The 20,938-nt window shown below is 45.3% G+C and overlaps 1 protein-coding gene across 1 annotated transcript in view; it reads right to left on the bottom strand.

Moving 5' to 3' along the window:
- Positions 1 to 4,454: 4,454 nt before the first annotated feature.
- INF2 (inverted formin 2) overlaps positions 4,455 to 20,938 on the bottom strand; it is a 43,947-nt gene continuing 27,463 nt past the window's right edge. The window contains exons 2-5 of the mRNA XM_065403741.1: positions 9,161 to 9,569; positions 7,614 to 7,729; positions 6,804 to 6,963; positions 4,455 to 4,492 (exon numbers count right to left, since the gene is read on the bottom strand). Of these exons, the coding sequence (XP_065259813.1) occupies positions 4,455 to 4,492; positions 6,804 to 6,963; positions 7,614 to 7,729; positions 9,161 to 9,557 (711 nt within the window). The 5' untranslated portion in view covers positions 9,558 to 9,569. The remainder of the gene's footprint in view (positions 4,493 to 6,803; positions 6,964 to 7,613; positions 7,730 to 9,160; positions 9,570 to 20,938) is intronic.

Below are 20,938 nucleotides of genomic sequence, written 5' to 3' on the forward strand. Positions count from 1 at the left end.
TCCAAGATAAGGAACGAAACTGCCGCTCAAGGCCAATGCACCCAAACAAGCTCCCTGCTGCCAAACAGCCAAAAGCCTGTGGGAAAGGAGAGCTGAACCAGACAGACCTGAAGGGGGTTGCAAAATGAGAAAGATTGCGAAGGCCAGTGAGTGGAAGAACAACAGTCTCGCGACCCTGAAGCCGGTGTGTTTTGGGGAACCTAAGGCAGCCGCAGAAGGCCGGTTCGGACTGGTACAGAGAGCACGGGAGATGAGGATCCCTGGACAAAAATGCCCCCAGAAGAACCCAGGACTTAAAACCCTCCCGAGAGCTGAAGCAAGTCGGAGATCAACAGTGGACCCTAGACGACCTGTACACAGGACAGAACTCTCGTCTACCCTTCCCCCTCTTCTTCTTACGTTACACCCAGGCTTGACCAGCCTTGGGTTGTGCATGTGTGAGTATGAAAGTGGGTTAGGGTTTGGGCACTAATGCTTTCTTCCTTCCTCCGAGTGACGTGGGGCGTACCCAGCACTCACTGCTGTTATTTGATTAATAAAGCTTTAAAACTAGTCACTTGGTGTGCTCCTTCATCTCCTCCCCTAATGATCCTGCGGCCTCAGCCTGATCACCTGAAGCCCCAGGCAGATTGGTAACATAAAGCTGTCACAGAAACAGATGGCGTAGGACACACTGGAGACAGCTATGTGTGTGTGCGTCTCTCTACAGCAGCTACAAAAACAATGACTGAGTGCAGCATTAGACACACCTACCTCGCACCACATTGGAGGGCAGCTTCTGCCAGTTGAGTTTCTTCATTCTCAGGGTCGGAGTCTTCACCTTCTTGGGGAAAGGCCTGGCGTAGCCCAAAGCATAGTCAACGTGGGCAACCACTACTTCCTCCACGTTGCCTCCTGGCGGTGGAGGGGGTGGTATGCCTCCCAGGCCGGGCAGTAGGGGAGGAGGCGGAGGCATGCCTCCCAGGCCGGGGAGTGGGGGAGGCGGTGGAGGCATGCCGGGCAGTGGTGGTGGGGGAGGAGGGGCTGGCACAGCTGCCATGCCGGGCAGTGGTGGTGGGGGAGGAGGGGCTGGCACAGCTGCCGAGCCAGGCAGTGGTGGTGGGGGAGGAGGGGCTGGCACAGCTGCCATGCCGGGCAGTGGTGGTGGGGGAGGAGGGGCTGGCACAGCTGCCGAGCCGGGCAGTGGTGGTGGGGGAGGAGGGGCTGGCACAGCTGCCATGCCGGGCAGTGGTGGTGGGGGAGGAGGGGCTGGCACAGCTGCCGTGCCGGGCAGTGGTGGTGGGGGAGGAGGGGCTGGCACAGCTGCCGTGCCGGGCAGTGGTGGTGGGGGAGGAGGGGCTGGCACAGCTGCCGTGCCGGGCAGTGGTGGGGGGGGGAGGAGGAGGAGCAGCACTAGGCGGGGATATGCACTGCCCTGGTGAAGTGGAGCAGGCTGGTAGCTGGGAGGGTGAGACATTCTCTGTGGCTCCTGATGGCCCCAGTGGAGGTGCTGCTGTCGCCGGAGGGAAGGCTGTCGTAGCAGAGCTCTGAGCTGCACTCAGGGACTCCCCAAAATCTGTGTCAGTCTGAGTGCTTTCATTCACTCTCTCAGCTGATCGCTTTTGCTCTAAGTTTCGTTGGTTTGGGCAGTTCTTTATGGATAACAGTCTCTCCAGGACTTCTTCAATGCTGTTCCCTTGGACTGTAAACCAAGGTGAGGGGGAAACAAATGTAAACTAAATGTTATCAAAGACTATCCAGATCCCCTTTTGAGCAACTGATCTTCAGCAATATGAGCATCCCACAGGTTTCGTCGGTTATGTTACAGAAATCTCTGGAACTGATCTCTGCTGCAGCGAACTTTTCCCACTGAGCTCGCCGCAGGAGCTGGGCCTGGCATGTTAACAACACCTTTGTGTATGTAAATGGTGCTGCCCTGCCCAGCAATGAAGGCCAGATCCAATACCAACTGCAATCAACAGAAAGACTCCCATTGACTTCATTAGGTTTTGGATCAGAATAAACCCTGGGATTCGTTTGTAGAGACAAGGACTTAGTCTACACTACAACGTTTTGCCAGTGGAACTACATCAGCTGGGAGTGTGAAAAAAATCACGCCCTCAAGCCGACATAGCTATGCCGGCCAAAAAACCTGGGGTAGATGCAACTGTGCCAACAGAAGAGAGCTTGTGTCAGTTAAGGTAATGTCACCTAAGCTAAGGTAATGGCAGCTAAGGTAATGTCTCTCAGGGAGGTGGTGTGCCTACGTTTGCAGAACTCCTTCTGTTGACTTATGCCATATTTCCAGTAGGGGGCTCTGCTGCCATAGCTATACTGATCAAGGCTCTGTAGTGTAGACAAGGCCAAGGAGTGAAATCCTGATCCCAGTGACTTCAATAGGGCCAGCATTTCACCCAAGGATTTCAGCACAGACTAGTTATTGATTTTTTCCCTTGGGTTCTGTTTAATCCTGAGTGGATTCAATAATGGAAGTAATTTATGTACATTTGATTTGAGGAAGTTTGGGGGGAGGAGGGGCAAAGCCTGAAATAGCAGGCAAGTTGTTCTTACTGTCATTTGCAAGCAAAATGGCTCTGTTCGCTAAGATTTCCAAAGATTCCCACAACAACAGGTTGGAGTGATGAGAAGGTTCCAAATACAAAAGGGTCTGGAGAATGGACAGCAGTTGGATGGCAACCGGAGAGCTGCTCACCTGAAATACAAGACAGTTTCCTATTAATTGCATTCTCTCCCTTTCACACTTCACTGCAGCACCCACTCCTGGTCTCCAGGGCTGGCTGCTGTCATTCCCACTGGGGAACGGTATCCCCAAAGTAGGTCCAACTCACTTTATTGAAAAGACACGAAAAGACCTCTTGGTGATTGTTCATGTCAATCCCATCGCATATCTTTAACAATTCCTCGTCGTCTTCGGACTTGGACTCCTCAAATGTCTCACACTGGATAAACAGGTCCTCGTCCTCTATATCTCTACAATAGCACAGCACACATTTTAATTGGAGAGCGTATAGCACCAGTTCCAGTTGAAACTTCTGTGTTTGTGTCGTTTGTACTTCTTCATCCACCAACCTGACTATTCAGGGCTGAAATGACCCTTCCCTTATTATTTATAAAGGAGCCAATCCCACCATCCTCTCCCCGGCTGCGGAGTACCTTCCTCTGCAAGTAACTCCCTGAAATCAACGAGACAGCTTTCAGAGCAAGGTGTTATTCAAGGGAAAGATGTCTGGCCGAACCTGACCCTGGATGTGTTTTGAAAGCAGGTAAAAGAAAAATCTGCTCAGAGTTTTGACAGGATCATGGCATTTCCCTTTTTTAATTCTTCTCTCTTTACTTGACACTAGTTATTTATCCAGACAAAGGAGGATCATTCAAATGATTTATTTGCTGTTTCAACTGACGTTCCTTCCCTGATCAAAAAAGGTTTTTTTTTTAAATTGGAAATCATAATCTGCAGGACTCACAGAACAGGCACCCAAACCCTTGTTAGCTGATGGCAATGGAAATACCGCTTATCTCTTAATTTTTAAAGGGCTAGAGCAGACATCCCAATCGTGTGAATAATTGACATTTATTATGCACATATCTTAAAACTTGACATGGTTTCCTCATGGACTGTCCTTCCAAATGAACAATTTGTTCAGACAGGTACGTCCAGCCACGTGCCTTAGCTGGATATTTCTGGGACAAGAATCAGCAATCAAATGGTAAAATGCCCTCAAACTGTTCAGTGACCAGAATCTATTGATACTATAAGATGAGCTGAGATACAGACTCAACAAGACAACAGCACATTGATCCACAGTGATCTGTTTGGATTGAGTCTGCAAGCTCTTTGCAAAAACAATCTTGAAAACTGTCCCAGTTAAAGCTGTGGTCAGTGTGGATGAGGCAAAATAAAAACCAAAAAAGCCAGGTAAGCGAGGCTTTAAGCCATGTTGGCCTAAAACTCTCAAGTTTCATTTTAAAACAGTTGCACCCTTTCTACACTACCAAGACTAACCATGTTTATATTGTTACCGTAGGATGAAGAGGTTTAAAACAGTATTTTATACCATGTGATTTCCTCCTTGGATCTTAGGTTTTGATTTAGAAAAAGGAGCTATTTACAAAATGTAGATCTCGATTCAGATTCGGAACACTGCAAAAGTTTGGGGAGGGGGCGTGGTTCTTGGGTTTTGGTTCTGACTCATGGTTAACATAAAGGGAGAAAAAATGAGATATCACAGGAAAAAGTGCAGTGAAATGCAGTGGTTTTTATATTTCTAACCAGGAGAGAACTCAGAAAGGAAGCAGTGAAAAATATGGATAAGCCAAACATTTTTTAAAAAAGGAAATAAAATAAAAATAGACATTTGTATAAAGTGAAAGAATTGCTAAAATAAGCACTAAGTATTTTTATAGTTGTATCGAAATGAATCGCATTATAAAATAAAGTTTAAAAGAAGAAAACCTTACCTTAGCTTGTTTAAAATATCCAACAACTGAAGACCTGACAGAGGAAAATAAAAAGTGTTGTCATTCTAATCTACTAGATGTTAAGCACTTCTGTGAGGAATTTGTATATGCATAAAACCTAACATTTCCCAGGTGCAAAGGATTAAATTGCTATTTAAAGTTGCATGTTTTTATTATTACCAAGGTGCCTTAATTCTCCTCTTGGAACCTCTAATCATTGTATATTGCAAGGCTGTACAAAAAATTAATTAAAAAGAAATTAAGGCTCCCAGTTCTGCAAAGACTTATGCACATGCTTAGTACTACTTACTACTGCAAGCAGTTTCATTGCCTTCAACAGAAGTACTCAGAATGAGTAAAGTTAAGCATATGCATAAATGTTTGCAAGATTGGGACATAGTAAGGAGAATGTTCATTAACAAGAGCTTGGATCCCAGTCTTGCAAATATTTGTGCAGGTGCGTAATACCCTGGAGCTAAATATCTGCAGGATCAGGACTTTATTTTACAATGTTGCGAAAAACATAAGGTGTATTATCCTCAGCTGCACATGAAGTTTCTTAAAATGGAGTATTTGAACATCTGTCTCATTGTACCCAACATTCCTTATGTTCAAGCAATTAGAGACTACTACTGTATATTCTTAAATCACGTGCTACATTGTATGGGCTAAACTGAGTCCTGGCAAAAGAAAGCACTACTCACATTAACTGTGAGAGGAGTTGCATCAGATCTCAGTTTGGCCCTGGCCATGTCTACACTACAAAATTATGTTGACCTAACTTACGTCAGCATACAGCCACCACAGTTAATAAATCGCTTGGGTGTGTGCACACTTGGCTCTTTGTGTTGGTGGTACGCGTCCTCACCAGGAGCATTTGTATCAATTGTATGGTCAGTATGGGGCATTTTGGGACAGCTCCTGAAAGCCACAGTCAATGTAAGCAATGCAGTATCTACACTGACACTGCATCAACCTAATTACATCAGCCGTGACTCTACGCCGCTTGGGTAGTGTTACTAAATCGGCGCGAGCCAAATTTAAGTGGAGACACTTCCACAACTAGGTCAATGTAAGGCAGTTTATGTTGACATAACTGTGTAGTGTAGATCAGGCCTGAATAAAGACTGGGCTGCTACAGACATGAGTTGATTAAACTAGCTCATGGAATAAAGGTTACAGTGTATATATATAGGGTAGATTAAGCTGGAATTCTGTTAGCATACAAGAAGAAAAGATCAAGTTTATGTGAAAAAGAAGAACAAAGCTTGAAATAATGGGATTAAAGAAAGTGTATCAAATATAAAACGAGAGTCAAAGGCTACTGCACTGCCTATACGTTAGGCTCATTATTGGTGTCTCAAGTATGACACAATGCAATTTGCACAACTTTTTTTTTTCATTTAACTATCTTACTGGTATTTTGAAAACCTACCACAGAACTGGCTTGAGTTCAAGAGTTTAATTCCTTTGATAAAGTTAGATCCAACCAACTTTCTTACTGTACCTATTGGGTCCTGGGAAGTGGGCGGGCGGAAGCCAGCCCACTGCTAAAGGATCACCCCCCACAGCCTAAGGGGAGGATCTACAGGACCTGAAACCCAACTGATTTCGGGGGACAACTAATGAAATAACAGGGACAGGAGTGCGGTCAGAGGACCAAAAGAAGGGAACCTGACGGGGACACAACTTTCTTACTGTAGTGGGGCAGTTACCCCGCTCCGGTGGAAAAAGCTAGGCTGATTGAGAAAGCAGCCACAGCTGGGCCACGCCCAATCAGGCCACAGCTGGCCCTATAAAAGGGCTGTGAGCCAGGAGCTGAGTGACAGTCTCTCTCCGGCCTTGGAGGGAGAAGGACCCAGCTGCCTGGGAATAGGGTACCTGAAGCAGAGCAGTGCTGGGAAAGGGCAAGAAGAGCTGGGGAGCTCCAGCCTGGCAACTCCCCAGGCTGAGGCCTTGATAAAGGCCTATGCAGGTACTGGGGCTGGGAGGTGCAGCCCGGGAATAGGCAGAGGTAGCTGGTCTGACCCTCTTGCCAATGATGAGTGGCCAATACAGCCTGCAGTTTGCCCCAGTGAGAGGGGGCTAGATGACGACTGGCAGTAGCCACTGAGGCAAGGTGGGTATAGGGCATTGGGGGTTCCCCTGGCAGGGGGACCCAGCGTGTGGGGGTACTGCGGTGGGCAGAACCCCAAGGTAAAGGGCACCGGGGTCCGGAAGGGACACGGGGCCTGCGACAGGCGAGACACCGGCCACCAGGAGGCGCTCCGAGTGCTGGATGAGCTAATTCCCAAATGACCAGCAGGAGGCGCCGCACCCGTGAGTCTTCGCTTTGCTACACTTACCTATAAACTCATTTCTGAGCTGCGTCCTGATTCTTAGTTCTTCAGTCCCCAGGATCACGGCATTAATAACACTTAGCAGCGTTATCATGTAAGGCACGTTATCCGTAGCAAAGAGCTCATTCATTATGACACTGAATCGGTACTGCTGGTTCTTCACAGTCTGGTAACACACAAGTGATATTGCAGATGTTCCAGTTTAGAAACCTTTTTTTTCCTTTTAAAAACAGACTCTAAAACAAGGTCAGTATCTTAACTCCTCATCAGCATATCTCACTAAACACGAGAAAGAAAAATGTGTGCTAGAGACAGCGCCTTCCATCACTGAGCAGACGTCTAGTCAGCAGAGAAAGTAAATGGAAACTGATCACTTGCATTGGAAAAGTTCCCTCTTTGACCTGAGACTTCTTCCTGCTCCTTGGTACAGCCATCCAGGGCTGTGAAACCCACAGGGATGGTACCTTTGATTTTTGTGAGTTTTCCACGGATGCTGGTAGGGCTGCCACAAAGATCCTTATGGCTGCCAGCCAGATGCCTCTAGCTGAGTCATTGTGCAGCCACTCAGACTTCTGCTGACAAGGAAGGCATCTTTTTTTTTTTTTACTTACTACAAAGCTCAGTCTTTAAGTCCCTGACTCTCTAACCAGAATGATACAACTTGATCCCTATGCCTGTGCTGTGCCCCCAGGTGGGGGGATGCACCCATGTGCATCCAGCTGCAGGATCAGAGCTGAAATAATAGTGCACATTGGTCTACCTATCCCACAGGGAACTAGATAATAACACCATATAGTACTCTGACTATGCACTTGCCTTATAATGGTCCAGAGCGTCCAAAGCCAGGGCATGCCCATCCAGTGAGTAAATGCAGAGTGCAGCTAGCAGGTCAAACACCTGTTTTTTGACCATGACATTAGATGTGTCCAGTGCTGCCAAAAAGAGAAAATGTCTATTAGTGTATACTTCTCTGAAACTCCATCAACATCCAGAGTCTGGGACGCACACAAGCCATGTACTTGTGCAAGTGTTCCAGGAAGTATTTGCAATGAGATTCAAATACCTGGACACTCAAGAATGACACATTTTATTGCAAGTTCACAAAAACGGTTCAGTTTCTTGAAAAGCTGGAGAAACGTTGCAGGTTTTTGTTTGAACAGTCTTATTCTTTGAGTTTAGATGGATGCACTATGAATTGCTCTAATCAGCCATTCTATATTTCTGCTTCCCCTTTCCCTGTGTGTTCCACAGAGCATTGGCCAGGATATACCTTATTGATCTTTTACAATGAAGCAAAGAGATTGCATTACTGAATAACACTACAAATGCTCCTACTTCCACAGTGAAAAATGCCCATTCCTATATTTTATTGCTGTTAGGAAAGACAAGTCTTTTCTTTTTTGGGAGGAGAAAAAGGAAGATAACTTTAAAATAGAGAAGCTTGTCAAACAGTGGAGGGTTTAAATAGCTATAAATAATGGGTTTGTAGATATGGCAATTCTTCTTAGCATATGCACAACATGCCTCAAGTGGTACGTGACTAGGATTCATCACTGAATTTGGTCCTCTGGATGGATTAGCTTTCCCGACCCAGGCCAGGTGCTGACTGGGAGCACGACATGAACGCTGATCCATGTGGCATTGGTAGTATAGAGTAACATTAGAGACCTCAGCTAAGATCAGGGCCTCATTCTGGTTAGCACTATACAAATAGTAAGAAATGTCTTGAAGAACTTAAATCTAAACAGCCAAGGCACACAAAGGATGGAAGAAAGAAGGCAGCATTAGCCTCATTTTACAGATGGAAACTAAGGCCTAGAGAAATTAAATGACTTGCTCAAGGTCGCACAGGAAATCTGTGGCAGCACCAGGTATAGAACTGGATGTTCTGAGTCTTAACCACAGAGACACCCTTCTTCTTTGTCAATTGTAGCTGTTGATGTCCATTTGATTAACTGTCCACACTCTGCTTTTTGACTTCACAAACAATAAGTGACAGATATCTGTCTACAAGGTGAAGTCAGGGAGGTAAGGAACCAGTAGTTTCTATGTTATCCTAAGACAGAGTGTCTTACACTTTGTTGGCAAAACATGAAAGACTCCTGTGTGGAAACGGGTCCAATATTTCTTCTCTGCCATATGCCAAAAATTGGGGGAAGTGGCATTTAAAAGCAGTAGGGTTTTTTAGAGGAAAAAAACCGTTTTATTAAATGAGTCTGCATAAGAATAGCCTCTAATGTCCTTGTGAGAAAGCCGCTAAAGCCCTATGCTATTTAAAAGGCAACAGCATGATAAAAATATAAAAAACTCTTTAATATATAGCTGACTTGTGTGTGTTTAAAAGGAACAATAAGTGTTCTTACCTTGAGAGAGTTTCCTGACATAGCCTTCATTGCTGACAATGTATTCGATCCCCTTGTGGGAGTTCATGAGAGCTCGCACACAGTTAATGCAGGTGAGCTGAAGCAGGGCATCAGAAATCCTGGATACTCCTCTTCCAGACAGCCTGTCCAGGGCCTCTAAGAGCAGATCTAGGCCACTCAGCTCCAGGAACTGGACCATCCAGGTGTCATCGCTGCTCTCCAGTCGCTTCTTGAGACCAGAGTAGTTCACTACTGAGGGCATTTGTAGGAGGCGAATGCATAGTTCTGGCTCTGCATTTTCCAGGTTGGCCTCTGACTGGTCAGTCTCCTGGGACCCAAGTTTCTCCTTTACGGCAGCCCATTTCTTCTGGGCACCTTCCTTCTTGACAGACATCATGAATAATCTCTCCTTTAAAGGGAATGAAAAGGCAAAGTGAGAAATATTTGGATTTGGCAACATCTCCTCAAATGAAGGGGCATTTCCCAGAGTGATCAGAAACTTCAATCACAGATATTGAAGGTCTGTCTTTATTCTCAAGCGCCCAGCAGGTACACTGATCAACTGGAAGAATAGCCCTCCAGCTATTGAAAGAAGATACCATTGCATTTAATCCACTCACATCACAATCAATCACTGCAATCTGTCCAGACTGCCTTAACCATTAGAACATCAAAGAGAGTAATCCATAGTTTTAAAAGTAATTAATTTACATCACTCAATAACCACTTGCTAGTTTTCACACAATGGAAAGGATGGTGGTGTAAGTGCTGTATTATCAGGTGTTGGCTTGGTATTTTCCTTCAGCTGTGTGTGCTTGAAGAAGACAAAATCAGACTATCTCCTAGGTTTTGTTGAACAGAACTGGTTGAAGAATGTTTGGGTCCTCCTACCCCTCCACCCAGAAAATGTTTCATCTAAATTTTCCACAGAAATTTTCTTTTCTCTTTGGCAAAAATTCAAATACTGAAAATTTTTGGCAGAAAAGCAAAACACTGGGGGAGTTGGATCATTTTTTGTTTTGGCCAAAATATCAAAAATTTCCACAAAAAACTAACTTGTTTTTGAAAAACAAAAAAAAAACAAAACCAACCCTACTTTGGTTAAACTCCAATTTTCCATCATTAAATAACTTGGATGGAAAAAATTTGACCAGCCCTCCTGTTGGATTTGTCTACACTGTTTAAAAAAATAAATAAAAAAAGAAAAGAAAAATTCAAAAGCTAATAGTTTCTATGAATTTTTTCTTAATTCGATATACACAGACGTTAAGTGTGTGGATTTAAACATCCCCTGTGGTGTTTCCAACCCCAACATTGCAGCATGGTGCAAGAGAATGAGAAATGAAACCAGGTAGGTACTGGAGAGGGGTGAAGCTATTGTACCTCAGATGGAGCATCCTGAGTTTTGGACATTAGGGGGTTCGTGTTCTCCTTAGAGGAGACAGTGGAAAGAGGAGCAGAGAGGGAATGATGGAAACATTCTAATGAAAAACTAAATACACCCCGTCTAAAGGAAGTTCTCCTCCTCCTGACAGGGCCGGATTTCCAATTAGGCACAGTAGGCACGTGCCTAGGGGCACCAGAGTTCTAAGGGTGCCTAAAAATTCAAAGTTTGCCACTCCCGGGTCTGGGCAGGGTGCAGGGCCGGCTGATGGGGAGACGGCTTCACGCAGTCCTGTTGGAGCGCTCCTGACAGCAGGGAAGGCGAAGCAGCAGGGGAAGAGCTCAGCAGTCCAATGCCGCTGGGGGCCCTGCCGAGTAAGTGGGTCCCGAGGGAGCCCGGCCTAGGCAGGCCCCACTCCTGCTCCAGCGTGGCTGATCATGCTGCTCCCGCGAGGCCAGAGCAATCCCCTTGAACAGCCCCAGCTGCACTGCTAGCTTAGCTCGGCAGACACAGTCTTCTCCCAGCCGGGCTGGTGAATGCGGCCGGGGGGCAGGGCACAGGAGAGTGGGTCTCTGGGAGGGTTTGTGGGAGGGTGCTGGGCAGTGGGGGGTTTGTGGGAGCTGCTGGGCAGTAGAGGATGGGGAAGGTCTGTGTATGTTGGGGCGCTGGGCAGTGGGGGGTCTGTGTGGGGCACTGGGCAGTTGTGGTGGTGGGGCTGTGGGGGGGGGTGCTGGGCAGTGGGGGGTCTGTGTGTGTTGGGGTGCTGGGCAGTGGGGGGGTCTGTGTGGGGCACTAGGCAGTTGTGGTGGGGCTGTATGTGGGAGTGCTGGGCAGTGGGGGGGTCTGTGTGGGGCAGTAGGCAGCTGTGGTGGTGGGGCTATATGTGGGAGTGCTGGGCAGTGGGGGGTTTGTGGGGGGCACTGGACAGTTGTGGTGGTGGGGCTGTGTTGGGGGTGCTGGGCAGTGGGGGGGGGTTCGTGGGGAGTGCTGGGCAGTGGGGGGGTTATAGGGGGTGCTGGGCAGTGGGGGATGGGGGAGGTCTGTGTGTGTTGGGGCACTGGACAGTTGTGGCTGTGGGGCTGTGTGGGGGGTGCTGGGCAGTGGGAGGAGTCTGAGGGTGGAGGAGCACAGGGTGGGGGTGTGTGCAGGGCGCTGTGCAGTTGTGGTGGGGGATCTGTGGAGGGGTCTCTGGGTGGGAGGGCGCTGAAGATGCTGTGCCTAGGAGCCCGTAAGGGGTAAATCCAGCCCTGCCTCCTGATACATAGCACAGGCTTCCCTTCAGCTAGAGCAACATTCTTTTGCCCTTTTTTTTTTAATTGAACCACTCTTGGGAAACACACGGACTCAATCCTGAGACCCATAACAGCTCTATTGTGCTTAAACTGCCAGCCGGGGATTCTCCTGATGTAGGAAGAATATCTGCATGGTGCAAAATGGATCTCTTGGGGATGTGCTAGTGCAGTGATTCTCAAACTTTTGTACTGGTGACCCCTTTCACATAGCAAGCCTTTGAGCGCGACCCCCCCCCCCTTATAAATTAAAAACACTTTTAAATATATTTAACACCATTATAAATGCTGGAAGCGAAGCAGGGTTTGGGGTGGAGGCTGACAGCTCACGACCCCCCATGTAAGAACCTTGCGACCCCTTGAGGGGTCCCGACCCCCAGTTTGAGAACCCCCGTGCTAGGGCAAGAGGGAGTGTCGCTGGCTGTGCTGTGCTCTGGCAGACAGTGGTCTGATGGTCACTGTATTTTTGAGATAGTTTAGGGCAACCCAATGGCTGTTCTAATCTACGGTGGGGGCCAAACTGGCTCTCAGCTGCCCCAGGCCTGGGGAGTAGCAACCCCTTCCTTTACGGCTTCCCTACCTCTGCGGCACGCAGCAGAGATTGGACATACCAGAGGACTGAGCCCCATGGTTTAAATTACCGGGGGGGAAGGGGGGGATGGTTTGTGAACATCAACTAAAGATTTTCAAAATCTTTAACCCTGCAAGGTTCCCGCTTCCTTGCCAGAAAGAACAGTCAGCCTGATAAGCCTGTCTTCATTGTTCAAGCTAAACCAAGTACACGAGGTAAACAATCAACAAAGACCTATCCTCTGTCTGTTCAGGCATTTATAAACAATGGAGAGTAAATTACTTTTCTAAAAATTCTTTTAGTTGCAATAATCTCTGGCTATATTTCCAGACACGTCTAACTAATAATATGTTTAAAAATATGTGATTATGGCATCTGAGAGTGTCCCTTTAATTGTTTTTTTAGATCTCACCATAGCTGAGCTGTTTTACAATTTCTAAGTGTTCAGAACATGCTCTTGAACTCTTTGATCAGATCTTATTCCTAAGCACATCCTATCACAAATGTTTTCTTTTCTTTTGTTTCCTTTTGATTGATGTGGAGGTTAAGTTGGTAACAGCCTCCTAATGTCTTCCTCTTCTGTTCTAATAGGACATCACTTGCAAAATGTGCCATTTGCATATCATATGTGAAAGTGCAATGGGTTGTGTGCTGAAGAACTGAGGTGTGAGGTTATTATAACAGCAGTACATCTTATGAGGTACCTCATTTTAAGGCCCTTCTACCATGAGGGCCTAGTCTGCAGCAGACATTCTCTTTGCAGCAAGGAGGGACAGGGATTGAGAGCAATGTCAAACTAGAGTCAAGTCACTCTTGACAGCCTGTCAAACAGGTTTATGTTGTTATGCTGCATTTTAACAGGACAGTTCAAATCAAAATAATAAGGGAATTATCCATCTAGGTCACTACAAGTTCCAAAATTTGCCTTATGGAGTTTCTCTGGCATTGCTCCTGGAGGTCAGGAGGGATTGAACCAGCGGAGGCCAGGGTTCAGTCCCTAAACTCAGCCGATCTCAGAGATTAGAGCCCTCCACACAGAGGCCCTGAATCTCAATGCTCTGCTGACTTCTGGTTCCTCACCTGGCCTCCTGGAGCACCTCCCGTTCCGCCAACTCCCTTAACAACACTGCTGTGCTGCCAGGGAATCTCTACTGCTCCCAGAATCCCACCTCCCTTGGGTAAGGAATTCCATATAGACAAAGGAAACCTAGGTAAATTAGTGGAGTCAGACCCACAAAATAGGAGAAGGGTGGAATGATGTGAAGAGTGTTTCCCCTGTTCTAATCCCTGATAGCTCCCCTTCAGCCACAGAGCATCAACTCAATGCTGTGACGTTGTGCAGTCTACATGGTTTTATAAAAACATGATAATAAGTGAATATAATGTAACTGGGATAGTTTTATAAAAAATTTGATAATAAGTGACTATAATGCAAATGGGATATGCTTTGTGCAAAAGGTCTCTTGTAAGGTATCATTACAAAGCTCATAAGCTACTGAGTGTGATCATCCTATTTGTAGAAATGAACCACTCTTGTATCTAAAACTAGAAATATAAAATGTAACTCTGAGGGCCTATTGTAATTATGTAAAGTGTGGGCCATTAATGATGGTTTGGAATCTTGATGACTCCCATTGTCTGCAGATGGCTGTTTACCTGTGAGTCTCCCTGTATATGTGTGTGCTGGCAAGTGAGTAATAAAGTCTTGCAGTGACATGTGATCATGTCACCTGAACTGGAATCCATCTTTAACCTGGTGCTTTTCCAGTGAGGGGAGGGGGTGGAAACTCAGAGGGACAAAGGGTTCCCGCCTTATGCAAAAGATATATAAAGGGGTGGAAGAGAACTGAGGGAGAGAGAGGAGCCATCATGGAGAATCCCCTAGATAACACCTAAGCTGGAACAAAAGCTGTACCAGGGGAAAGAATTGTGCCCAGGCCTGGAAGGTGTCCAGTCTGAGAAAAACTTACTGAAGCATCTCTGAGGGTGAGATTATCTGTATTTAGTTTGATTAGGCATAGATTTGCGCATTTTATTTTATTTTGCTTGTGACTTACTTTGTTCTGTCTGTTACTACTTTGAACCACTTAAATCCTACTGTCTGTATTTAATAAAATCACTTTTTATTTAGTAATTTACTCAGAGTATGTATTAATACCTGGGGGAGCAAACAACTGTGCATATCTCTCTATCAGTGTTATAGAGGGCGAACAATTTATGAGTTTGCCCTGCATAAACTTTATGCAGGGTAAAACGGATTTATCTGGGTTTAGACCCCATTGGGAGTTGGGCATCTGAGTGCTAAAGACAAGCACACTCCTGTGAGCTGGTTTTCGGTAAACTTGCAGCTTTGGGACAAGTGATTCAGACCCTGAGTCTTTGTTAGAGCAGACTGGAGTGTCTGGCTCAGCAAGACAGGGTGCTGGAATCCTGAGCTGGCAGGGAAAACAGAAGCAGGGGTAGTCTTTGCACATTGGGTGGCAGCTCCCAAGGGGGTTTCTGTGATCCAACCCGTCACAAATGCAACATCCAAAGATAGGCTTCCATACAGATGGGTGAGAGAAAGACAGCACAAAGGTAGCACCCCATGTCTATGCTGCTCCTGCTTCAATCCACCGGGAGCTCATCCCCTCCGCTGACAAAGGCAGGACCTCAGAGGCCTTAGCGGTTCTATAATAATGGATGAAACAGTCGATTGGGTTACAGTAATTAGCTTTCTGGATCCTCACTCTCTAATGTTCTGCAGCACAGGCCACACATAAACTGCAGGGCAGCTAGAAGCAGCACCGTCCCATGAGCAAATGGCTGAACTATAACAGTAACCCAGGACTGCCAATTCCTGTGGTTTTGATCATGTCTTGCAATATTTGAGGTTTTTCCTAAAATCCCAGCTCCCGAAGTCAAGTGATTATAGAAGAATCTCAGCTTCCATTGAAATAACCCCACTGAAGCAGTAAGTTTCTAGCCCTTCTGGTTGCAGAGAAAAATTTGAAAGCATGGACTGAGTGTATCAAAAGCTTTAGAAGGCAAATGAAAAGAAACCCACATTTATAATTGTTCCAAAATAGTGTCGTGATTTTAAAGCCAATCTCACGATTTTCTGATGTCTGACTTGTGATTTTTGAACGTTTGGGATGGACAATAGCGACGATTACCCCTGTGTTCATTATGCTGTTGTACATACAGCCAGGTTTTCCGATTCAGAGGGAACTTTATTTGCTCTCCCCTTTCCCTCTGCCCCACCCCTTTCACTATTTAGTTTAGGGTTACCATGCCTTTGGAAACCTATGCATATATGTGTCTATTCATCAGCCACAGGCATTTAAGGTATGGAGCTGTTGCTTTAAAGTGTGTCTCCTTGCAGTACGGATGTGTCATCGGAATGGAATGTACTAGACTTGTAATTGCTTTAGCTTTTCAGAACTTTTGCATTTGGATTGACTGCTATTTCCAGTAGAATAGCTCTGATTATGCAGGTTTGCCAGCCACACTAAAGTCAATGGGTACCCATTTAAAACTGGGTCAGGGGTCAGAAGGGGTGGTGGCACTGTGGGGAGTTTTACAGAAAAGTTCCTGATATCAAATGTTTATTGAAGCTACAGAGAAAATGTCAGCACCGCTTAGTCTGTGTCCCCTTCTCTCTCAGTTCTGTTTGACTGAAAAAATGACAGTAACAATGGAAAATGTGAAGCAGCGAATGAGCCATTTAGGCACGTACTGGACAGCTAAAAAATACACAAACCAAAAATCCATTCCAAGTGCAGCCAGACTTTTATGATCTGTCATTAACAACTGAATTCTGCAGTAGTCCTAACTTGGGCAAAAATCCTCATTAAATTCACTGGGGTGAAGCTTCAATACCGCCACCCCTCTGTACTAAGTACAAGAAGCTGGGCTTGGCACAAGGCAGTGATCTGTGGGGGAGGGGAAGAAAAAAATCCTCCCCCACCCCAAAAGCTGTGGAGCTATGTGGAGTCACTGCTAGAGCCCTGAGGCAGAGGTAGCCCTCTTCCCAGTTACATGGCTGCGCAGTGGATTTACTGTCACAGTCTGTTCTCTTCCTGCAAAGGAAGTCCGCAGGGTGCTGGGCTCTGATGCAGGCAGGGATGCAGCAGACCCATTTCCCATGTGCCTCAAATCCTGCCCTATGCTGTGCATCAAAACCACACTCCTTCCAGGGTCTGATGCCAAGCCCATGAGAAGGCCAGATCCAGCTGGCTGACTTCAATTGGCTCTAGACCAGGTGCCCACTGCAGGCAGGGCCCTCTAGCTTTTATAGATTCATAGATTCTAGGACTGGAAGGGACCTCGAGAGGTCATCGAGTCCAGTCCCCTGCCCGCATGGCAGGACCAAATACTGTCTAGACCATCCCTGATAGACATTTATCTAACCTACTCTTAATTATCTCCAGAGATGGAGATTCCACAACCTCCGTAGGCAATTTATTCCAGTGTTTAACCACCCTGACAGTTAGGAACTTTTTCCTAATGTCCAACCTAGACCTCCCTTGCTGCAGTTTAAGCCCATTGCTTCTTGTTCTATCCTCAGAGGCTAAGGTGAACAAGTTTTCTCCTCTTTACAGGAGGAGGAGGCGGCTAAGGGAGGTAAATACATAAAAGCACCTCTCTATATTGCCAGATGATGTCAGTGTTTTATACCGAAGCAGATAAAAGCAAGAATGGGCTATTGTTTTCCTCAAGCACATTTCCTGCTGCAGTGTCTTTTTGGGTGGGGAAGGGCATGAGGAATAGTTTCGGAGCCAAGGTGTGTGAAACCAATGGAAGAATTCAAACTGTTATGTGTGCAACTTTGTCTTGGCACCAGTAATTGCTACCTACACCTTAATGTTTGTCTACGTCCAGTTCTGCACATAGCATTTCTCCTGGGAGGAAAGGATGGTCTAATGACCAAGGCAGAGGCTAGCATTAAGGAGATCTGGGTCCTGTTCCTGGCTCTGTGTGACCGTGGCTGAGTCAGTGATCTTTCTGAGCGTCAGTTTCTCTTCCTGTAAAATGGCCATAATAATACGTTCCTAACTCATTGGGGTGTTTTGAGATTTAACTCCTAAGCATCTGTAAAGTGCTTTGAGATCCTCAGCTGAAAGTGCAAACTCTTACTGTATTTCTCATTCCTATATTTCAGTAAAATGCAGCATGTCTACAAAATGTGATTGATAATTTCCTTTTTAGGCCAAACATACATGTGTAGGGCAGGCCCAAACTGTACAGCCCTCCTCTGTCCTAATTCACAGGGTCTGACTCTCCTCTTCCTTACTCCAGTGTAAATCAAAACATATTCCTTCACTGAAGTCAGTGAAATTACACAGGGGTAAAACTGCTGTCAAAGGAGAGAAGAATCTGTGCCGTTAACTTTAATGGGAGTTGTGCTTGAATCAGGGCTGAAAGTTTTAACCCTGTATGTACAGTGCAGAGCCAAGGCTCCTAGCCTGTGCAAAGCCTGGAACATCAGCTTTGCACTGGAGATCTCCACAGGGCTGAGGGAATGCAATCCTTTCCCTGACTCCACAGAGGGGCTGTACTGCAGTTCTGTGCCATTCAGCCTCCAGGCAGCAGAAGCAAGCGCTGATTCTGTACACCCTCCTCTTTCTCTGTTAATATTACTTTCTTTTAGGCCTGGTCTACACTGGGGGGGGGGGGGGGGGGGGGGTGTCGATGTAAGATATGCAACTTCAGCTATGGGAATACCGTAGCTGAAGTCGACGTATCTTATTCCGACTTACCTCCCGTCCTCACGGCGCGGCATCGACGGCCGCGGCTCCCCCGTCGACTCCGCTACCGCCGCTCACTCCAGTGGAGTAGTCTGGATGTACCCTTAGAGTGGGGGTAAATAGCTTTTCTGCTCTTCGCACAGCACGAAACCCTTTGATAGCAAGCCTGGAAATTAATGCCATTATTTTTTTTATATTTTTACTTTTAGCTATCAAAATTAGGGCTGTCAAGCGATTAAAAAAATTAATCGCAATTAATCAGACTGTTAAACAATAATAGAATACCATTTATTTAAATATTTTTGGATGCTTTCTGCATTTTCAAATATATTGATTTCAATTACAACACAGAATACAAAGTGTACAGTGCTCACTTTATATTTATTTTTGATTACAAGTATTTGCACTGTGAAAAAACAAAAGAAATAGTACTTTTCAATTCACCTAATACAAGTACTGTAGTGTGATCTCTCTATCATGAAAGTTGAACTTACAAATGTAGAATTATATACAAAAAAACCCTGCATTCAAAAATAAAAGAATATAAAATTTTAGAGCCTGCAAGTCCACTCAGTCTTACTTCTTGTTCAGCCGATTGCTCAGACAATTTTATTTACATTTGCAGGAGATAATGCTGCACTTCTTGCAGGAGATAATGCCCACTTCTTGTTTACAATGTCACCTGAAAGTGAGAACAGGCGTTCACTGTTGTAGCTGGCGTTGCAAGATATTTATGTGCCAGATGTGCTAAAGATTCATATGTCCCTTCAAGCTTCAACCACCATCCCAGGGAACATGCATCCATGCTGATGATGGGTTCTGTTCGATAACAATCCAAAGCAGTGCAGACTGATGCATGTTCGTTTTCATTATCTGAGTCAGATGCCACAAGCAGAAGGTTGATTTTCTTTTTTGGTCGTTCAGATTCTGTAGTTTCCGCATTGGAGTGTTGCTCTTTTAAGACTTCTGAAAGCATGCTCCACACCTTGTGGAATTTTGGAAGACACTACAGATTTTGGAAGATTTTTGAAATCTCACATTGGTACCTTCTTTACATTTTGTCAAATCTGCAGTGAAAGTGTTCTTAAAATGAACAACATGTGCTGGGTCATCATCCGAGACTGCTATAACATGAAAGACATGGCAGAATGCAGGTAAAACAGAGTAGGGGACATACAATTCTCCCCCAAGGAGTTCAGTCAGAAATTTAATTAACACATTATTTTTTAAACGAGAATCATCAGCATGGAAGCATGTCCTCTGGAATGGTGGCTGAAGCATGAAGGGGCATACGAATGTTTAGCATATCTAGCACGTAAATACCTTGCAATGCCAGTTACAAAAGTGCCATGCAAATGTCTGTTCTCACTTTCTGGTGACATTGTAAATAAGAAGAGGGCAGCATTATCTCCTGTAAATGTAAACTAACTTGTTTGTCTTAGCGATTGGGCTAATCTTTTCATGGATTGAGAACTGGTTAAAAGACAGGGAACAAACGGTAGGAATAAATGGTAAATTTTCAGAATGGAGAGGGGCAACTAGAGGTGTTCCCCAAGGGTCAGTCCTAGGACCGATCCTATTCAACTTATTCATAAATGATCTGGAGAAAGGGGTAAACAGTGAGGTGGCAAAGTTTGGAGACGATATTAAACTGCTCAAGATAGTTAAGACCAAAGCAGACTGTGAAGAACTTCAAAAAGATCTCACAAAACTAAGTGATTGGGCAACAAAATGGCAAATGAAATTTAGTGTGGATAAATGCAAAGTAATGCACATTGGAAAAAATAACCCCAACTATACATACAATATGATGGGGGCTAATTTAGCTACAACTAATCAGGAAAGAGATCTTGGAGTCATCACGGATAGTTCTCTGAAGACGTCCACGCAGTGTGCAGAGGCGGTCAAAAAAGCAAACAGGATGTTAGGAATCATTAAAAAAGGGACAGAGAATAAGACGGAGAATATCTTATTGCCCTTATATAAATCCATGGTACGCCCATATCTTGAATACTGCGTACAGATGTCGTCTCCTCATCTCAAAAAAGATATATTGGCATTAGAAAAGGTTCAGAGAAGGGCAACTAAAATGATTAGGGGTTTGGAACAGGTCCCATATGAGGAGAGATTAAAGAGGCTAGGACTTTTCAGCTTGGAAAAGAGGAGACATATGATAGAGGTATATAAAGTCATGAGTGGTGTGGAGAAAGTGAATAAAGTTATTTACTTGTTCCCATAATATAAGAACTAGGGGCCACCAAATGAAATGAATGGGCAGCAGGTTTAAAACAAATAAAAGGAAGTTCTTCTTCACACAGCACACAGTCAACTTGTGGAACTCCTTGCCTGAGGAGGTTGTGAAGGCTAGGACTATAACAGGGTTTAAAAGAGAACTGGATAAATTCATGGAGGTTAAGTCCATTAATGGCTATTAGCCAGGATGGGTAAGGAATGGTGTCCCTAGCCTCTGTTTGTCAGAGGGTGGAGATGGATGGCAGGAGAGAGATCACTTGATCATTACCTGTTAGGTTCACTCCCTCTGGGGCAGCTGGCATTGGCCACTGTCGGCAGACAGGATACTGGGCTGGATGGACCTTTGGTCTGACCCAGAAGAAGTAGGACTGAATGGGCTTGTAGACTCTGAAGTTTTACATTGTTTTGTTTTTGAGTGCAGTTATGTAACAAAAAAAATCTATATTTGTTAGTTGCACTTTCACGACAAAGAGATTGCACTACAGTACTTGTATGAGGTGAATTGAAAAATACTATTTCTTTTGTTTATCATTTTTACAGTGCAAATATTTG

Source organism: Emys orbicularis, chromosome 4 (genome assembly GCF_028017835.1).
Source record: "Emys orbicularis isolate rEmyOrb1 chromosome 4, rEmyOrb1.hap1, whole genome shotgun sequence".
NCBI lineage: Eukaryota > Metazoa > Chordata > Testudines > Emydidae > Emys > Emys orbicularis.